This window comes from Bos indicus, chromosome 18 (assembly GCF_029378745.1).
Source record: "Bos indicus isolate NIAB-ARS_2022 breed Sahiwal x Tharparkar chromosome 18, NIAB-ARS_B.indTharparkar_mat_pri_1.0, whole genome shotgun sequence".
NCBI lineage: Eukaryota > Metazoa > Chordata > Mammalia > Artiodactyla > Bovidae > Bos > Bos indicus.
The window spans coordinates 56,567,333-56,583,503 of NC_091777.1; the positions used below are offsets into that span (position 1 = coordinate 56,567,333).

At 59.4% G+C, this 16,171-nt stretch overlaps 2 protein-coding genes across 5 annotated transcripts in view; both read left to right on the forward strand.

Annotated features, from left to right (window-relative positions):
* Positions 1-14: 14 nt before the first annotated feature.
* On the forward strand, positions 15-6,304 carry PRRG2 (proline rich and Gla domain 2). Of its 2 annotated transcripts, XM_070771486.1 has the most exons (8): positions 15-108; positions 678-740; positions 1,602-1,698; positions 2,331-2,506; positions 2,673-2,712; positions 4,160-4,328; positions 5,150-5,287; positions 5,716-6,304. In XM_070771486.1, exons 3-8 carry the CDS (start codon positions 1,614-1,616, stop codon positions 5,732-5,734), a joined length of 627 nt encoding a protein of 208 aa, XP_070627587.1. In that variant the 5' UTR covers positions 15-108; positions 678-740; positions 1,602-1,613; the 3' UTR covers positions 5,735-6,304. The 2 variants fall into 2 exon arrangements, with proteins under 2 accessions (XP_070627587.1, XP_019835813.1); XM_019980254.2 differs by lacking the exon at positions 15-108 and having other exon boundaries at positions 584-740; positions 4,193-4,328.
* A 255-nt stretch (positions 6,305-6,559) lies between these two features.
* Positions 6,560-16,171, forward strand: part of PRR12 (proline rich 12) — a 29,369-nt gene continuing 19,757 nt past the window's right edge. Inside the window, exons 1-5 of one of the 3 annotated variants that reach the window (XM_070771487.1) lie at positions 6,560-7,110; positions 8,616-8,728; positions 9,697-9,858; positions 9,947-13,266; positions 13,750-14,416. In XM_070771487.1, the coding sequence (XP_070627588.1) occupies positions 7,025-7,110; positions 8,616-8,728; positions 9,697-9,858; positions 9,947-13,266; positions 13,750-14,416 (4,348 nt within the window). In that variant the 5' untranslated portion in view covers positions 6,560-7,024. Of the gene's footprint in view, positions 7,111-8,615; positions 8,729-8,971; positions 9,157-9,696; positions 9,859-9,946; positions 13,267-13,749; positions 14,417-16,171 lie in introns of those variants that run through there. The other 2 variants (XM_070771488.1, XM_019978805.2) reach the window with 2 other exon arrangements.

Here is a 16,171-nt window from a genome sequence, read left to right on the forward strand (position 1 = left end):
TTTCCCTGGGCGGGCAATTTCCTGCTTGTTCCTAGGCTTTGCGTCTCTTCAAGCCTGTGTTTAAGGACTAACCACTTAGCCCAGAAATTGAAAAGCCCGCTTACCAAAGTATGCATCATCCACTTTTCTGCCGCAAAAGAAGAAACAATAGAGAAGGGACAGCTCCTCTGTCCCCACTTTGTAAATGGAGCAGTTGAGAAATCGAAAGTCAAAGCCTTTCAAATTGTCTTAGGAAGCAGGAATTTACTGCGGCATACCTACCTATCTCTAGGGACTAAGGCATACGTTTCCCTCCAGTTTCTAGATAGCTAGATATCTAGATGTTCATTTCCCTAGCTCAGCCTGGCGAGCTCTCTGGGGTGGGGTGGGGGGAGGAAATTATAGGAGGGGAGGGGAGGAGGCGCCTATCCAACACCCTAAGTGTCCCCATGGTGTCAGGAGACCCAGGCTCTCTATGAGGCTCTGGACGTTATACCCTTAATTATAAGGTCCCTTTATCTATTTATGTATTTTTTCATAAGGTCCCTTTAAATACTCTGTCCCTTACCTGAGTCCCGCCCAGGGCAGGTAATAAAAAACCCCGCCCCTCTTGCCTGGAACCAGGATTGTGCCGGCTTTAATGAACAAAGTACCCTCTGGTTCCTCTCCCCTCCCCTCTCCCCTGCCCCTCTTCACAGCTGGCCGCAGTTAGCCGAGGAGGCCCCGATTAAGTAGAGGACAGTGCTCAGAAGTCTAGGCAGGTAAGTGAATGTCCCTGGAGGCAAAGCTTGGCTTGGGGACCTTGGCGACCTGGCTGTTGGAGCCCCCACATCCAGGAGTCCAGGATCACTGCCCCCTCCCTCAACTGCTGGACCCCAGGATATGCCCCTCTGGTTTTACTTCTTGTATACTCTTTGATCTCTGTGGGTGGAAAGGTTTCCCTGGTGCTCAGGCAGTAAAGTATCTGCCTACAGTGCAGGAGACCTGGATTCAATCTCTGGGTCAGAAGATCGCCTGTAGATGGGAAGGGCAACCCACTCCAGTGTTCTTGCTTGGGAAGTCCCATGGACAGAAGAGCCTGATGGGCTACAGTCAATGGGGTCGCAAAAAGTCAGACACGACTGAGCGACAAAGCTGTAGGTGGATATGGCAATGGGCACAGAGAGATGGGTGTGGATGTGGCAGTGGGCACATGGAGATTATCAGGAAGAAAGGGATCCAATCAATGGACGTGTTTACGAGCGCCTGCTATGTGCCCAAACCCATGCTGGGTGCTGCATGCACAGCTGGGAAAAAGATAAGCTCCTGGCTCTGGTCTCTGGAGGGACACTGCGTTTGCTGAAATCCTGCCTCTGAATCTTGCAAACTGTGAACTTGGGCAAGTTCTTTTACTTCTCTGTGCCTCAGTCTCCTCCTGTATCAAACGGAGATAATAGCACTGTGATGAAAATGAAACTGAGTTGATAGAGGTAAATGACCTTGAACAGTCTCTGGTCCAGATTACAGGCCACGTAAGTGTCTGCTCTTATTATAATTCACGGACCACAGAGTCTGATCAGGGAGACCTGGCCTCATTCTTCAGTGGCTGAGGCACTTCTCATCTAACCACACCTGGTTCCTAGTGTCCACAAAATATGAGGGGCCGCCCCTCTGTGCTGCTGCTATACCTGGGATTGGCCACCTGCCTGGACACTTCACCCAGTGGGAAGCAAGGCCGAGGTGAGTGTTGGGGGGAAGAGCCAGAGTCCAGGCACCAACACCCACCTTCCTCTGGCCCAGGAGAAACCCTGCCTCCAGTCGCCTCCTCCCCAGGACCCCATAGCTCTCCGTCTAAGTTCAGGCTCCTTCATGTCCCCAAGGACTTGCCTGTAGCTCAAACAGGAAGGAATCTGCGTGCAATTCAGGAGACCAGGGTTTGGTCCCTGGGTCAGGAAGATCTTCCGAAGAAGGGAATGGCAATCCACTCTAGTATTCTTGCCTGGAGAATCCCATGGACAGAGGCACCTGGCGGGCTACAGTCTGTGGGGTCACAAAGAGTCGGACACAACTGAGCGACTACATTACACACACACACACACGTGTCAGTCCTAGGAGCCCTCCGTTTTCTGTCCCTTGTGTCTTTTGGGTTCCCCTGGAGGCTCAGACGGTAAAGAATCTGCCTCCAATGCAGGAGACCAGGGTTTGATCCCTGGGTCCAGAAGATCCCCTGGAGAAGGGAATGGCTACCCACTCCAGCATCTTTGCCTGGAGAATCTCATGGACAGAGGAACCAGTGCAGGTTACAGTTCGTGGGGTGGCAAAGAGTCAGACACAACTGAGCGACTAATGCCCTGTGTGTCTTTTGGGCCTAGAGGTCTTCCTGGACTCCCCAGAGGCACAGAGCTTCCTGGGCAGCCGTAAGCGGGTTCCAAGAGCCAATTACTGGGACCTGGAGTTGTTCACACCAGGGAACCTGGAGCGGGAGTGTCTAGAGGAGATATGTTCCTGGGAAGAGGCGCGAGAGTACTTTGAGGATAATATTCTGACGGTGAGGACCTAGGGTCTCCCGAGGAGTCCCCTCTAGGACCTGGGGGTGGGGTCCTGCCCCTCAACTCCCTCTGCCCTCCTGCCTCAGAGATCAGGGTGGGCTGGTCTGGGGATGTGGAATCTTCCAGATAATGCTTTTCAGCCTTCCCTCCTCCTGCCCATTCAAGGATCGCTTTTGGGAGAGCTACATCTACAATGGCAAAGGAGGTGAGTTGGGAGAGCTCTGTCATCCTGTACAACTAGGGCAAGGCTTTACCCGGGAGGCTGAACCACCATCCCCCACCCAAAACTGGCCCCCTCCAGATTCCACGCTCCCTGAGTTCCTGGAGGGAGTTGTCAAAGAAAGCCCTTCCTCTGAGACTAGAGCCCTTGCCTCAGAATCCCACCACACCTCACTGGGAGGAGGTCCCCTGTCCCCAAGAAGGGGGACAGTTGGAAGGAGAGGTTACAGCCCTGAGGCCTCAGACTCAGAAGCCCTGGCCCACCTGAGCCCATCTTTGGAGTCCAGAGCCTCAGCAGCTTGGTTGCTAAGGGGGTTGCTCCCTAGCAACGGGGCCAGGGTAGGCCAGTTGGTGGAAGCCTGTGTGTCTTCACCTGCCGGATCAGCCCAGGCCCAACCCCAACCCCTCTCTGAGTTCTGAGGCCCCCTTGGTGGCTGCAGCCTTGTTGCTAAGGGGGGGGTGCTCCTTAGCAACCAAGCCTGGCCTGACCAAAGAAGCCAGCAGCACTCACTACCTGGTTGGTTCCCCCTCCCCCACAACTCCATCCTGGCTTTGCCCTGGTTGCTAAGGAGGCCTTCTCCCTAGCAACCACACCTAGCCAGGCTCAGGACCCAAGGCCTCCTGCCCACAGGAGGACCCCCCTCCAGGTACCAGGCGTCTCACCCCTCTAGTGGCTTGGTTGCTAGGAGTGTATCCTTAGCAACAGGCCCTAAGTCTGGGCTAGAATCCTTACATTGGTTGCTAGGGGAGGTAACTGATTTGCTACAGGCCTATCAAGGCCTGGTGGCTACTTGAATCTACCTGAAGCGTGTCCAAATCAGGAAGCCCCACCTTCTGAGTGCAGCTTTTTGCGAAAAGGGCTAAAAGCCTGGGGTTTACTGTTTGAGGAAAGTCCCCCCACTACCCAATCCTAAAGGAAACTTCCTCAGCAGCAAGACCTAGCAAGGCCTCAGGAAGCCAGGGTCCTCCCTGTGCCCCACCCCCATTTTGCTCAGATATGAAACCTTGATTGCTAAAGGTACTTCACCTTAGCCAAGGGTCCACATGAGTCCTAAACCCCATTGCTCTGTGACTGAGGGGCGATGTCCCCCTTGATAGATGAGTTTTTCTGACCTGTGTGGTGAGGCCCCGCCCCTCTGTGGGCTGGTTGGTAAAAGGGACTGCATTCCAGAGGGGACAGGGTTGCCAGATAAAATACAGGATTGTATTTTATCCCCACCCTACACCCCCAGTTAAATTTGAATCTCAAATACACAGGGATAATTTTTTTTTTAGTATATCTCATATAGTCCATGAGACATATGAAAAAGTTACTCATTGTTTATCTAAAATTCACATTTAACTGGGTCTCCTCATTATTATTTGCTAAAATCTGGCAGTACTCAGCATGGGGGCTCAGAAAATTGTCTACCTGAACTCCCTACCTTAACTAGGCATGTCAACTGCAAACACCCCACCCCCCGCAGGACGTGGACGAGTGGATGTCGCAAGCCTGGCTGTGGGGCTGACAGTAGGCGTTGTGCTCATCATCCTGGCCGGCCTAGGAGCCTTTTGGTATCTACATGGCCGTCGGGGCCGCAGGCAGCGTTCCTGTCCTCAAGAGTAAGGGGCTTTGGGGGCTTTAGAGCTTTAGAGCAGGGTGAGCAAGGGAGGGAGGGTCATCCTAAGGAGACAGACCAGATCGGGGGCACGTAGGCACTGCTGAAAGATCTGAGGAGATCGTCCTGTGAAGAGTCTGTGAGATTCTGTGTCCAGTTGCAGCATCCAATTATATCCACAGCGCTCGGCACCAAATAGGGACTCCGTCAATATTTGCTGCCTGGCTGTCTTTGCAGTACCCGGTTTACCAGTGATCTTCATCCTGTGGATGCTGTATCTGATGAGGCTGCAGCCTGTGGTCTGTGGGTGTCTGTGGGATGTCAGTTTCTGGGGTGACAGGATGAGGCTGTCTTTGTGTGTGTGTCCGTGTGAGTTGTCTAGGTGTGTCTTTCTCAGTGACAGAGTGTAAGAGAGTGCTGGAGCATCCGTCTTCAAGTGGAGTGGATTTGGAGGTTTCCAGGAAGAGTTTGTTGGAAGAGTGGATCTGGGAAATTTGCGCCTGAGTGTTTCCCTGTTGTGTCTGTCTGTTTCTTGTGTGTTCTCTGCAGGGCTGTCTGTTTCTCCATGACTCTGCCTGTATCGGGGCATATGTGTCTGTGAATAAGCCTGTCTCAGCAACTGTTGATTTCTGTGACTGCCTGTCATGGCGTGGTGCTTTTCTGTGTGCAGAGTTCGGTTGAAGGTGACCCTCTTTTTCCCTGGTCTATCTCCCTTACTTTGTCCCCCTACAACCCTCAGAGTCTCTGTCTCCCTAAGTCTGACCTTTTCCCAAGGCTCTCTCTCCTGTAGGTTTCCCCTGCTAACAGTGCACCTTCTGTCCCCAGTGTCGAACTCATTAGGCCCCTTAGCGATCTGAGCCCGCAGACGCCCCAGCCTCCACCCCCACCTCCAGGCCTCCCCACCTACGAGCAGGCGCTGGCGGCCTCAGGGGTGCACGACGCACCTCCGCCCCCCTACACCAGGTACTGGGCTGGGCTTCGGCCTGGGGGCGGGGCGCAGAGGGAGGGCACGGCCGGAGGAGGGGCGTGGGCTTAGGGGCGGGACTTAGAATTTTGAGCTTATTATCCAGGGAGAGGCTTGGAGAACGGGGGCGTGGCCCAGCCGTGTGTATGTGTGTGTCTGGAATATTATAGGAGGGTGGGTCTTGTGTGTGTGTGTGTGTGTGTCGTGTGTGTGTGTGTGTGTGTGTGTGTGTTTGTGTGTGTGTGTGTGTGTGTGTGTGTGTGTGTGTGTGTGTGTGTGTATATGTCTGGTATATTGTAGGAGGGCGGGTCTTGAACCCAGAGGGTCCGGGATTGGCTGAGACGCCCAGGGCGGGTCGGAGTGGTCTTGGTTGATGGGGCAAAAACAGCCGGGCCTTTGACTCCGCACTGTTATCCTCCCCCTGCAGTCTCAGGAGACACAGCTGAAGAGCGGCTTCGGAGCGGAGCCGGGGTTCTCTGAACCGTGCCCCAGATTCGCACCGGATTCCGGAAACCCCCAGGCCTCTTAAACTCCGGAGCTGAGCTTGGAGGGGTGATGGGAGTAGGGGTCGTCCGGCCCGAGGCCTACCCTAGCACACGTGTTTCCGCTGCGTACGGATACACGCAAGTTCCCAGGCAACGTGTTCCCGCGTCCCGGCCCCTCGCAGGCCCCCACGGTCTTCTGACCTGGGGGTATCCGCCAGCCCTGCCCCCGGGGTAGGAGTGCGTGGAAACTCGGACCCAGGAGCGCAGTCTGGGTGCGCAGACTCGCATGTGAGCGGGTGTGACACGGCCATCGCCCTCACTGTCACGGACCACGGACACGCAGAGACTCGCCTGTGCACACGCGTGTTTCCCTGCGCTCCCCGTGCGTGCACAGGGGCACTTTGCAACCCAGGAAAAGATGGGGGGGGGGGGTGCGTATTGCAAGCGAGCTCGGTTGGGGGCAGAATCACGCTGCACCTGGGGGACTGGAGTTGAGCTCTTTCCCCAAATAAAAACACCTTGGAAAAGAGATGCAAGAGTGAAATAATGCAAAAATTAAAAAAAATCAAATAAACTGAACTGCGTTCCCGGGCGCGTCTGCGCACGGCGGAGCTGGCTTTCTGTACAAACGCTGCACCCTACACCCCCAGGCCCTGCTAGCGCCCTGTGTCTGCCTCTCTCTCTCTCTTTTTTTTTTTTTTGCATTTGCACGGGATTGTGGGAGGAAGCGGAGCGCAGCCAGACACCCCGCCGCCCGCCCCCCCTTCCCCTCCCCCCTCCCCCAGCCGCCTTGTGCAAAGATGGCTGCACCGTGAGCGCAGAGGAGGAGGAGGCGGCGGCGGCGGCGGCGAGAGCGAGCACCCAGAGCCCGCACCCACCCCGGGGCCGCCCGGGACGCCCCCTCCTGAGCGCGCGCCCCCCCTTCTCTCTTGCAAGGGCCGGGGCAAAGGCGGAGACAGCGGGGTCCCTCCTCCCCCCTCTTTCCCTCCAGGGGGAACCCCCCTTCCCCCCTCCTTGGCTCGGCGGCTGCACCCCCTCCCTTGCCCGCCCCTCCGCCCCTGTCCCCTCCCTCCCCCGCCCGGGGCCTTCCCGGGCCTTCGGCGGCTGCAAAGAAAAAAGAGAGAGAGAGAGAGAGAGAGAGAGAAGGGAAAAAAAAGCAACAGCGGAGGGAGAGGCGGCGGAGGAGAGCGCGCGCGCGCCCCCTCCCTCCCCCCTCCCTCCCCCTCCCCCAATTTCCACCGCGGCCAATTCATGGACAGGAACTACCCCAGCGCCGGCTTCGGGGACCCGCTCGGCGCCGGGGCGGGATGGAGTTACGAGAGGTCAGCGAAAGCTAGGTAAGGAGCCGGGGGTGGCCTGGAGGAAGGGGCCAAGGGGTGGGGGCCCAGCCCGGCCGGGCCCGCCCGGCTACGCGTGCATCGCAAACTCCCCTCCGGCTTGCAAGGGAGCGGCCTTCCTCGGTTTGCAACAACGCCGCCGCCCCAGTTTGCAAATTGCAAACTCCGCCAAAGCCAGCTCCGGCATGCAAAGAGAAAGATGCAGCGGGGAAATGGGGGTGCAAAACAATTTCTGATCGAGAGGCCTTGGGAAGGTGGGAGGGACTGGCGAAGCAAGGCCTGGATTTCCCCCCATCCTTGGATTCCCAGCTTGCTGACCCCTCCCCCTCGCGCCCCAGGCTCTGCTCTTGCAAAGGTGGGAAGGAAAAGAGAATTAGAACGCAGACCTGGGGGGCGCGCCCCCCCTCCAGGTCCTATTGTTCCGGGACTGCGCGAGGCCGCGCAACGCGGGCCCCCCCCCCCGAAATTCCGCGAGCAGAGTGGGCACGGGGCCCCGCCCCCTTCCTAAGCTGGGGTTCTGTGTGTGTAAGGGGGGGGTCCTGGCATCAGAGACACGCCCCCTTGAGCTCCCCCACCCGCAAAAAAAGAGAATCCTAGTTGATGGCGAGGAGTGGAGTGTTTGACCTCTTGAGTCCGGGCCATGGATGGGGGCCGCTGCATAGGAAGACGAGGCTGTTTTTCCAGTGTGTGGTTGTGTGTGTGAGCGTGGGCCCAGGCGTACATAGCTGGCAACCAGTTCACCTGCGAATCTGCCCCTTTTCTGCTGTTTGTGTCACGCCCTCACTCTTCACCTGCCCCCTGCTCCCCTCTCCCCACACACCTGGGTTTCCCAGCCTGGCAGGGCAGGACCCCACGTGAGTTAGTATTTTCCATGTGGGACTCCTCGCTCTGTATCTTGCCCCACGAGTGAGTTGAATACTGGTTTGCACACATACCTGGCCTTGCACAGGCCCATGCATCTGAACCTCAATCCGGGGGATGGACGACGTTCATGTTCACACTTGTACCTGGTACTTTCCCGGAGTCCTATCCTCACCCCACCTCCCCATCCCTGCTGTTGGGGAACAATCTGCTGCTGACCCTGGCTCGGTTTGCACCATCTCGTGAGGTTCAGGGCCTCTGTTCCCACGTGTCTGAAGAAGAGGGGGCGTCCCTCGGGGTTGGCCCCAGGGCTTTGTGTCACCTACAGGGTGGGGGCCCTGGGAGCAAACTCCCTGTTTTCAACTTAAGACACTTTTCTCTGACTCTTCAGCCTGTCTCCTTCCTGTGCATGTCTGTGAGGCTCTCTGGGATCTATTTACTGGGGCTCGAGTGGGGACCATGGCTCTTTTAAGTTGGGGACCCCGATTCCCTTGTCTTTCCTTTATGGCCCAAGGTTCCTGATGATAACCCCCAGTCAGCTGGAAGATTCTCCCGAACTCCCTGGGGGATTTGCTGAGTTCCTCACTCCGAGGGCAGCTTCGGAGGAAACCCTAACACCTCCCTTTCCCCCCACCCCCGCCCAGCTTGGTCTATGGCAGCTCCAGGACCTCACACCCCGAGACGGACATCTTACACCGCCAGGCCTACGCGGCCCCCCACCCACTGCAAAGCTATGCCACCAACCACCACCCGGCAGGTACGGCCCCTGTCCCGCCCCGCCTGGCCCTCCCTCCAAAGCGGCTGATTGGCTGCTGAAAGTTCCACCCTTCCTAATTGGCTGTGCCCTCCGTCCTGGCTCGCCCCTTGCCACTTCTTCCCTGATTGGTTGTTCTGAGACTGGTCAATTTCTCGCCGGATTCGTCCGCTCCTGTTTCTGGTCCCGCCTCTTTAGCTCCAATTGGTCCGGTCCTCTCAGCCCCCAAATCCCACCTTCTCTTCCAGGCTTTTCCGCCTCTCCAGCCCACCCGGTCCCTTCCCTCTGGATTTGTCCATCCTCTTGGTTCTCTGAATTCTTTCTTCCTGATTCCCTTTCTTCCTGATTGGCTCCGATTCTTGGACCTCCGCCTCCTCGCTTAGATTTGCCCACTACCTGATTCTTCTGTGACCGGGCCTCTAGTACCTCGGGTTGGTTCTCCTTTGATCCTGCCGCTTCCTTTCCTAAATGGATCAGCAACCAGACTGTTGTCCAGTTTGACCCTAAGACCCTCTTGGTTGGCTCCTTCCCTTTATCCCTCTCCCCACCCCCACCTTTTTTAAAAAATCCGGACCCTCTCACTAGGACTCAACCCCTTTCGACTTGTTCTCTGGTTCTTCCCAGTGGCTCCAGTATCACCCCATCTCTTCCCCTTTCTTGTTAGAATTGCCTAACTCCTTTGGCCTCCCTTGGACCATAGGAACTCTCTGTTTCTCCCACTTTTTTTCACTTCTGGATTTTTCTACTTCTTTGTCTACCTTTCCCCTCCTGGGCTCCCTGCCCTTAGGATTGCATCCTACTCCATCCTGTTTACTGTCTCCTTATTTCTGCCTACTTTCTCCTCTTTGAATCTGCACCTTCCATCCAACCCCCTTTCCTGACCCAACTTGCCTTTGGCTTGCTCTTTTCCCCTTTCGACCTTGCCCTATCCCCCACCTAGCTGACTCAACCCCTGCCCCCACCCTTGCCAGGCCTCTCTGGACTCTTCGACACTGGCCTCCATCACGCAGGCTCAGCAGGGCCCGACGCCTCCGTCATGAACCTCATCTCGGCCCTGGAGTCCCGGGGCCCCCAGCCTGGCCCTTCTGCCTCCTCTCTCCTCTCCCAGTTCCGCAGTCCTTCCTGGCAAACAGGTAAGCCCGCTGCCAGCCCAGGAGGGCCAGGGTGGGGCTGGCTTGTGGTCAACCCTCACCTGTGGTCTCCTCCCTCATTCATCCCTAGCCATGCACACGCCAGGCCCCACGGAGCTCTTCATCTCAGGCGCCCTGCCCGGTTCCAGCACATTTCCATCCTCCTCCGCCCTGTCGGCTTATCAGCACCCGGCTTCCTTTGGCAGCCGCCCCTTCCCAGTTCCCTCTTCCCTCAGCCTCCAGGATCCCCCATTTAGTCCCCCAGCTAATGGGCTCCTGTCCCCTCATGACGTGCTGCACCTGAAGCCCTCGCAGGCACCCACGGTGCCCTCCTCGCTAGGTTTTGAGCGCCTGGCGGGGGGTGGTGTCCTGGGGCCCGCTGGTCTTGGCCCAGCCCAAACCCCACCTTACCGCCCTGGTCCCCCAGACCCACCCCCACCTCCCCGCCACCTCCCGACTCAGTTCAACCTGCTGGCTTCCTCTTCTGCTGCTGCCGCCGCCGCTGCCGAACAGTCCTCTCCACAGCTCTACAACTTTTCGGGTGCTGCCCCCGGCCCGCCACCCCCCGAGCGGGCCCTGCCCCGCCAGGACACGGTCATCAAGCACTACCAGCGGCCCGCCAGTGCCCAGCCCCCCCCACCCCCACCCCCAGCCCATGCCCTCCAGCACTACCTGAGCTGCGGAGGCAGCTACACCTCCATGGGCCATCGGGCCAACTTGGCCTGCAGCCCGCTGGGCGGTGGAGAACCCTCGCCTGGCGCTGGTGAGCCTAGCAAAGCTGGGCCCAGTGGAGCCACGGCCGGGGCATCGGGCAGGGCCGCGGGCCCTGAGGCAGCCGGAGGAGGTGGGGCAGGGGGTGGCGGTGGAGGTTACCGCCCCATCATTCAGTCGCCTGGTTATAAGACGGGCAAAGGTGGTTACGGGGCAGCTGCGGGCGGTGCCAGTAGGCCCCCACCAGCCCGTTCGACCGCCACGCCCAAATGCCAGAGCCTAGGTGGGCCAGCAGCGGCCTATGCCACTGGGAAGGCCTCCGGGGCTGGAGGGGCCGGAGGCCAGGCCTATTCCCCCGGTCAGCCCCAAGGGCTTCTAGGACCCCAGGCCTATGGGCAGGGGTTCGGAGGGGGTCAAGCACAGGACTTGAGCAAAGGCCCTAGCTACTCAGGGGGGCCACAGCAGCCCCCGAGTGGTCCCCCGCCTCCTGGCCTAGCCACGTGTCAGAGCTATTCCCCAGACCAGCTGCAGGGGCAGCTGTATGGGGTGCAGGGTGAGCCGTATCCGGGGCCAGCTGCCCACTCCCAGGGTCTGCCCACAGCAAGCCCCTCGCTCAGCTACAGTACTGGCCATTCCCCAGCACTCTCGGGCCATGGAGGCGGTTGGGGGCCCAGCTCCCTGGGGGGCGGCGGAGAGGCCAGCCCTTCTCACATCATCCGCCCACTACAGTCGCCACCTGCCCCCGGCCGCCCACCCGGAGTCGGCTCTCCAGGAGCCCCTGGCAAATACCTGAGCTCCGTCCTGGCCTCAGCCCCGTTCCTGGCACCCCCAGGGGCCAGCAGCTATGCAGCTGGAGCAGGTGGCTACAAGGGCAAGGGGGATGGCTCCGAGCTGCTGGCGGGCCCTGGTGGGCCTCCCGCTGAGCGCACGGAGGATGAAGAATTCCTCATTCAGCACCTCCTCCAGGCGCCCAGCCCTCCGCGGACCTCAGGGGCAGATGGCCTGGTGGGCGAAGATGGGGCAGCGGATGCCTCCAAGGGACTTGGGGGCAGTGGAGGGGCTGGGGGTCCCCCAGGCACACCCTACGAGCTGGCCAAGGAAGACCCCCAGCGGTACCATCTGCAGAGCGTCATCCGGACCAGCGCCAGCCTTGACGAGGGTGCCACCGCAGCCCTGGAGCTGGGCCTGGGGCGGCTGAAGGAGAAGAAGAAAGGGCCGGAACGGGGTGGCGAGACCCCTGAGGGGCTGGCCACCTCGGTTGTCCACTATGGGGCAGGTGCCAAGGAGCTGGGGGCCTTCCTCCAAAAGAGCCCTCCGCCCCCACAACCCACGGCCCAGTCGGCCCAGCCTGCCCCCCATGGCCTCCTCCTAGAGGCAGGGGGCCCCGACCTCCCTCTGGTGCTGCCGCCCCCTCCTCCCCAGCTGCTCCCCTCAGTCCTCAGCCACACTCCCAGCCCCTCCTCCAGTGCTCCCAAAGTCGGCGTCCACCTCCTTGAGCCGGCCACCCGAGATGGGGCACCCCAGCCGCCCCCGCCACCTCCCCCACCCCCACCGCCCATGCCCCTCCAGCTTGAGGCCCACCTCCGCAGCCATGGCCTGGAGCCTGGTGCCCCCAGCCCCCGCCTGCGGCCGGAGGAGAGCCTGGAGCCACCCGGCGCCATGCAAGAATTGTTGGGGGCCCTGGAGCCGCTGCCTGCTGGACCCGGTGACACTGGCGTGGGCCCACCCAACACCGAAGGCAAGGATCCCTCCGGTGCCTACCGCAGCCCCAGCCCGCAAGGCACCAAGGCCCCCCGCTTCGTGCCACTCACTTCCATCTGCTTCCCTGACTCCTTGCTCCAAGACGAGGAGCGCAGTTTCTTCCCCACGATGGAGGAGATGTTCGGCGGAGGGCCGGCGGATGACTATGGCAAGGCTGGGCCACCCGAGGACGAGGGTGATCCCAAGGCAGGGACCGGGCCGCCCCCCGGTCCCCCTGCCTATGATCCCTATGGGCCCTACTGCCCTGGCCGGGCATCTGGAGCCGGCCCCGAGACTCCGGGCCTGGGCCTAGACCCCAACAAGCCACCCGAGCTGCCCTCCACAGTCAACGCTGAGCCTCTGGGCCTGATCCAGAGTGGGCCGCACCAGGCGGCGCCCCCGCCCCCGCCTCCCCCTCCGCCGCCGCCGCCCCCTGCCTCGGAGCCCAAGGGAGGCCTGACCTCGCCCATCTTCTGCTCTACCAAGCCAAAGAAGCTGCTCAAGACGTCCTCTTTCCACCTGCTGCGGCGCCGCGACCCGCCCTTCCAGACGCCCAAGAAACTGTATGCCCAGGAGTACGAGTTTGAGGCTGATGAGGACAAAGCCGACGTGCCCGCTGACATCCGCCTCAACCCGCGGCGCCTGCCTGACCTGGTGTCCAGCTGCCGCTCCCGCCCGGCTCTCTCTCCACTGGGTGACATTGACTTCTGTCCACCCAATCCAGGCCCCGATGGCCCCCGGCGCAGAGGTCGCAAACCCACCAAGGCCAAGCGTGATGGGCCGCCCCGGCCACGTGGGAGACCCCGGATTCGCCCACTGGAGGTCCCCACCACCGCCGGGCCAGCCTCAGCCTCCACACCTGCTGATGGGGCCAAGAAACCTCGGGGCCGGGGCCGGGGCCGGGGCAGGAAGGCCGAGGAGGCAGGGGGCACTCGGCTGGAGCCCCTGAAACCACTGAAGGTGAGGGGTGGGACCCTAATGCCTGGGGGTTGGAGCCACATTTGAGGTTCTTGGGCAGGATAGGGAATGTGGTATGAACTGACTCCCAGGAGAAAATGAATCAGAGGGCTCAAACTCCAGAGTTCCACGCTTGGAGAGATCTGAGAGTTGAAATTTGTGTGTCCAGAGGGAGGCTGGGAGATAGTGCTTGTGTTCTTAGGTTCTAGGTCCCACAGGACTATTGATCGTGGGGATCCTGGGTTCCTGGGTCTTGTGGGAGGGAGTCAGTAATGAGGGAGGAATATCAGTCCTGTCATTCTGGAATCTGAGCAAAAGGGTTTGTGGGATTCAGTTCTAGGTCTGCAGGCTGAGATTGCTGAGAACTTGAACTTAATAGTCTTAAGCAGGGAGAGGCCTGGGGCCCCAGACTCCTGAGTCGGAGGGAGGAGGGGACTTAGGGGCCGGGACACGTGGGCCCTGACTGCCCACTGCTCCCACATCTAGATCAAGCTGTCTGTGCCCAAGGCCGGCGAGGGTCTGGGAGCCTCATCGGGTGATGCTGTGTCAGGAGCTGACCACAACAGCCTGGACTCCAGCCTCACTCGGGAGAAGATCGAGGCCAAGATCAAGGAGGTGGAGGAGAAGCAGCCCGAGATGAAGTCCGGCTTCATGGCTTCGTTCCTGGACTTTCTCAAGTCAGGCAAGCGCCATCCACCACTCTATCAGGCTGGCCTGACACCCCCGCTCAGCCCCCCCAAGAGTGTGCCGGCCACTGTGCCGGCCCGGGGCCTGCCTCCCCAGCCCCCCACCGCCCCCACTGTGCCACACCCCCCACCCGCCAGCGCCTTCGGGCTGGGGGGGGCGCTGGAGGCCGCCGAGAGCGAGGGGCTGGGGCTCGGCTGCCCTTCACCCTGTAAGCGGCTGGACGAGGAGCTGAAGCGGAACCTGGAGACCCTGCCCTCCTTCTCCTCTGACGAGGAAGACTCTGTTGCCAAGAACCGGGACCTCCAGGAGAGCATCTCCTCAGCCATCTCTGCTCTCGATGACCCGCCACTGGCCGGGCCTAAGGACGTCTCCACTCCAGATGGGCCCCCCTTAGCTGCAGAGGCTGCAGTCCCCGGGCCACCCCCGCTCCCGGGGCTCCCCAGCGCCAGCAGCAGCGGCACACCTGGTGAGAGCTGGGAAGGAGGTCTGTGGGGGCAGGCCAGGGATTCCCCAAGATTCAGGGCACAGGTCTGATGGTGTAGGTTACACACTGGTCAGCATAGGTTGTAAGTGATGGGGACAGGTGGGTGACAGGGTCGGAGAGAGCTTTTAAAACTGATGAGGGGACATGGGATGTGTGAAGACCTCTAGGGGTTAGAGATGTATGACAGAGGACAGAAGAGGGTCTGGGGGAGCAGACAGGGACTTGGGGAGGGTTGGTTAAAGAAACATGCATTAACAACGACTAGTCAGATCGTGGGGTGTGGGGCATCAGGAAAGGCTAGGGGTACAGTCATGTCTGAACGGCATTTAGTCCTGAGAGGGCATGTCGGACAAAATTTCAGGGGCTTTGATAGGGGCATTGGGGATGAAAGAGTTGAGGTTTGGGGGAGGGTGTTTGGAGCAGTGAATGAAGCTTAGGTGCTCAGAGGAGTCTTATGGAATGGTGACGTCTTCTGGAAGGTGGGAAATGGGGAGTAAGACAGTGAGAGACTAAAGGAAAGCATCAGGGAAGAGATGGGAAAGACTGGCAAGTTCTATGCAGAGCGTCTGGATCGGCTGTAATGGGAGAGAGCATCATGGAAAGAGAGGGCCTTGGAAGGGTCAGGAAGGCTCACGGCTAAGGACCCAGGGATGGATCAAAAGCAGTTTGAAGAGTCAGGAGATCTCAAGGCGTTGGGCTGGGTGAGTGAGGATGTTTCAAATATCATGGGTATTTAACAGGAAGGAGAGGGCATTGGCAATTCCGAAGAGCAGGCTGAGGAAAGGAAAGGAAAGGGGAGAGCTTGGATAGAGGAGGATGAGATCTCTGAGCAGATAAGGAACAGGTATACAGAGGGGATGGCCCAGGAATCAGGAGGGACATTAACAAATGGGAAGTAAGCACCAGACTGGGACCCCAAAACAGCAAAGGTAATTCTGGACTACAATGGACTCTGTGGGAACCTGTTTCAGGGGCTCAGAATCCTCACTGGAGTCTCAGGGAGGGATGCTGGTGTGGCAGGAGGACTGTTGGGGAGCTGAGTGGCAATAAGGAAGGAGCCAAGGGGCTGTTGGCACAGGGAGAGACATTCACGGACAAGAGCAGAGGTGCTGGGATGGAGAATGGTATTTGCAGACTGGGGGGCAGGGCAGGGCCAGAAGATTTGTAGGGACTAGGCTAGGGAGCCAGGAGGGGGGTTTGATGGGACCAGAGAGGCCTCCTGGCCATTGTGGTGGGGGGACACTAAGCAATGCAGTTGGGTTGCAGAACTGCCCTATGACACTGGGGGTCTGCGAAGACCGGGGAAAGATGAGGACCAGAGTGGCATGTCTGCCTGAGTGCCTAGTCAATCAGTCACGTCTGACTCTTTGTGATCCCCTGGACTGTAGCCCGCCAGGCTCCTCTGTCCATGGGGATTCACCAGGCAAGAGTACTGAAGTGGGTTGCCATGCCCTCCTCCAGGGATCTTCCCAACCCAGGATTGAACCCAGGTCTCCCACGTTGCAGATGGATTATTTACCATCTGAGCCACCAAGGAAGCCCATTAGGACATTAGAAAGAGGAGTTAAAGGAACGTGGGCTTCTTGTAGGTGTCGGGGATGGGGCGGGTGTTGAAGGTCAGGGAGAGGACAGTGAGCGGGTCAGACAAGGACCCTCTTTGAAGGAGGAGAAAGGGCAACAGAAGAGTAATGGAAAGTAGAAATGGAGGGGGGTTGAGGCCAGAGATGGTTGTTAGGT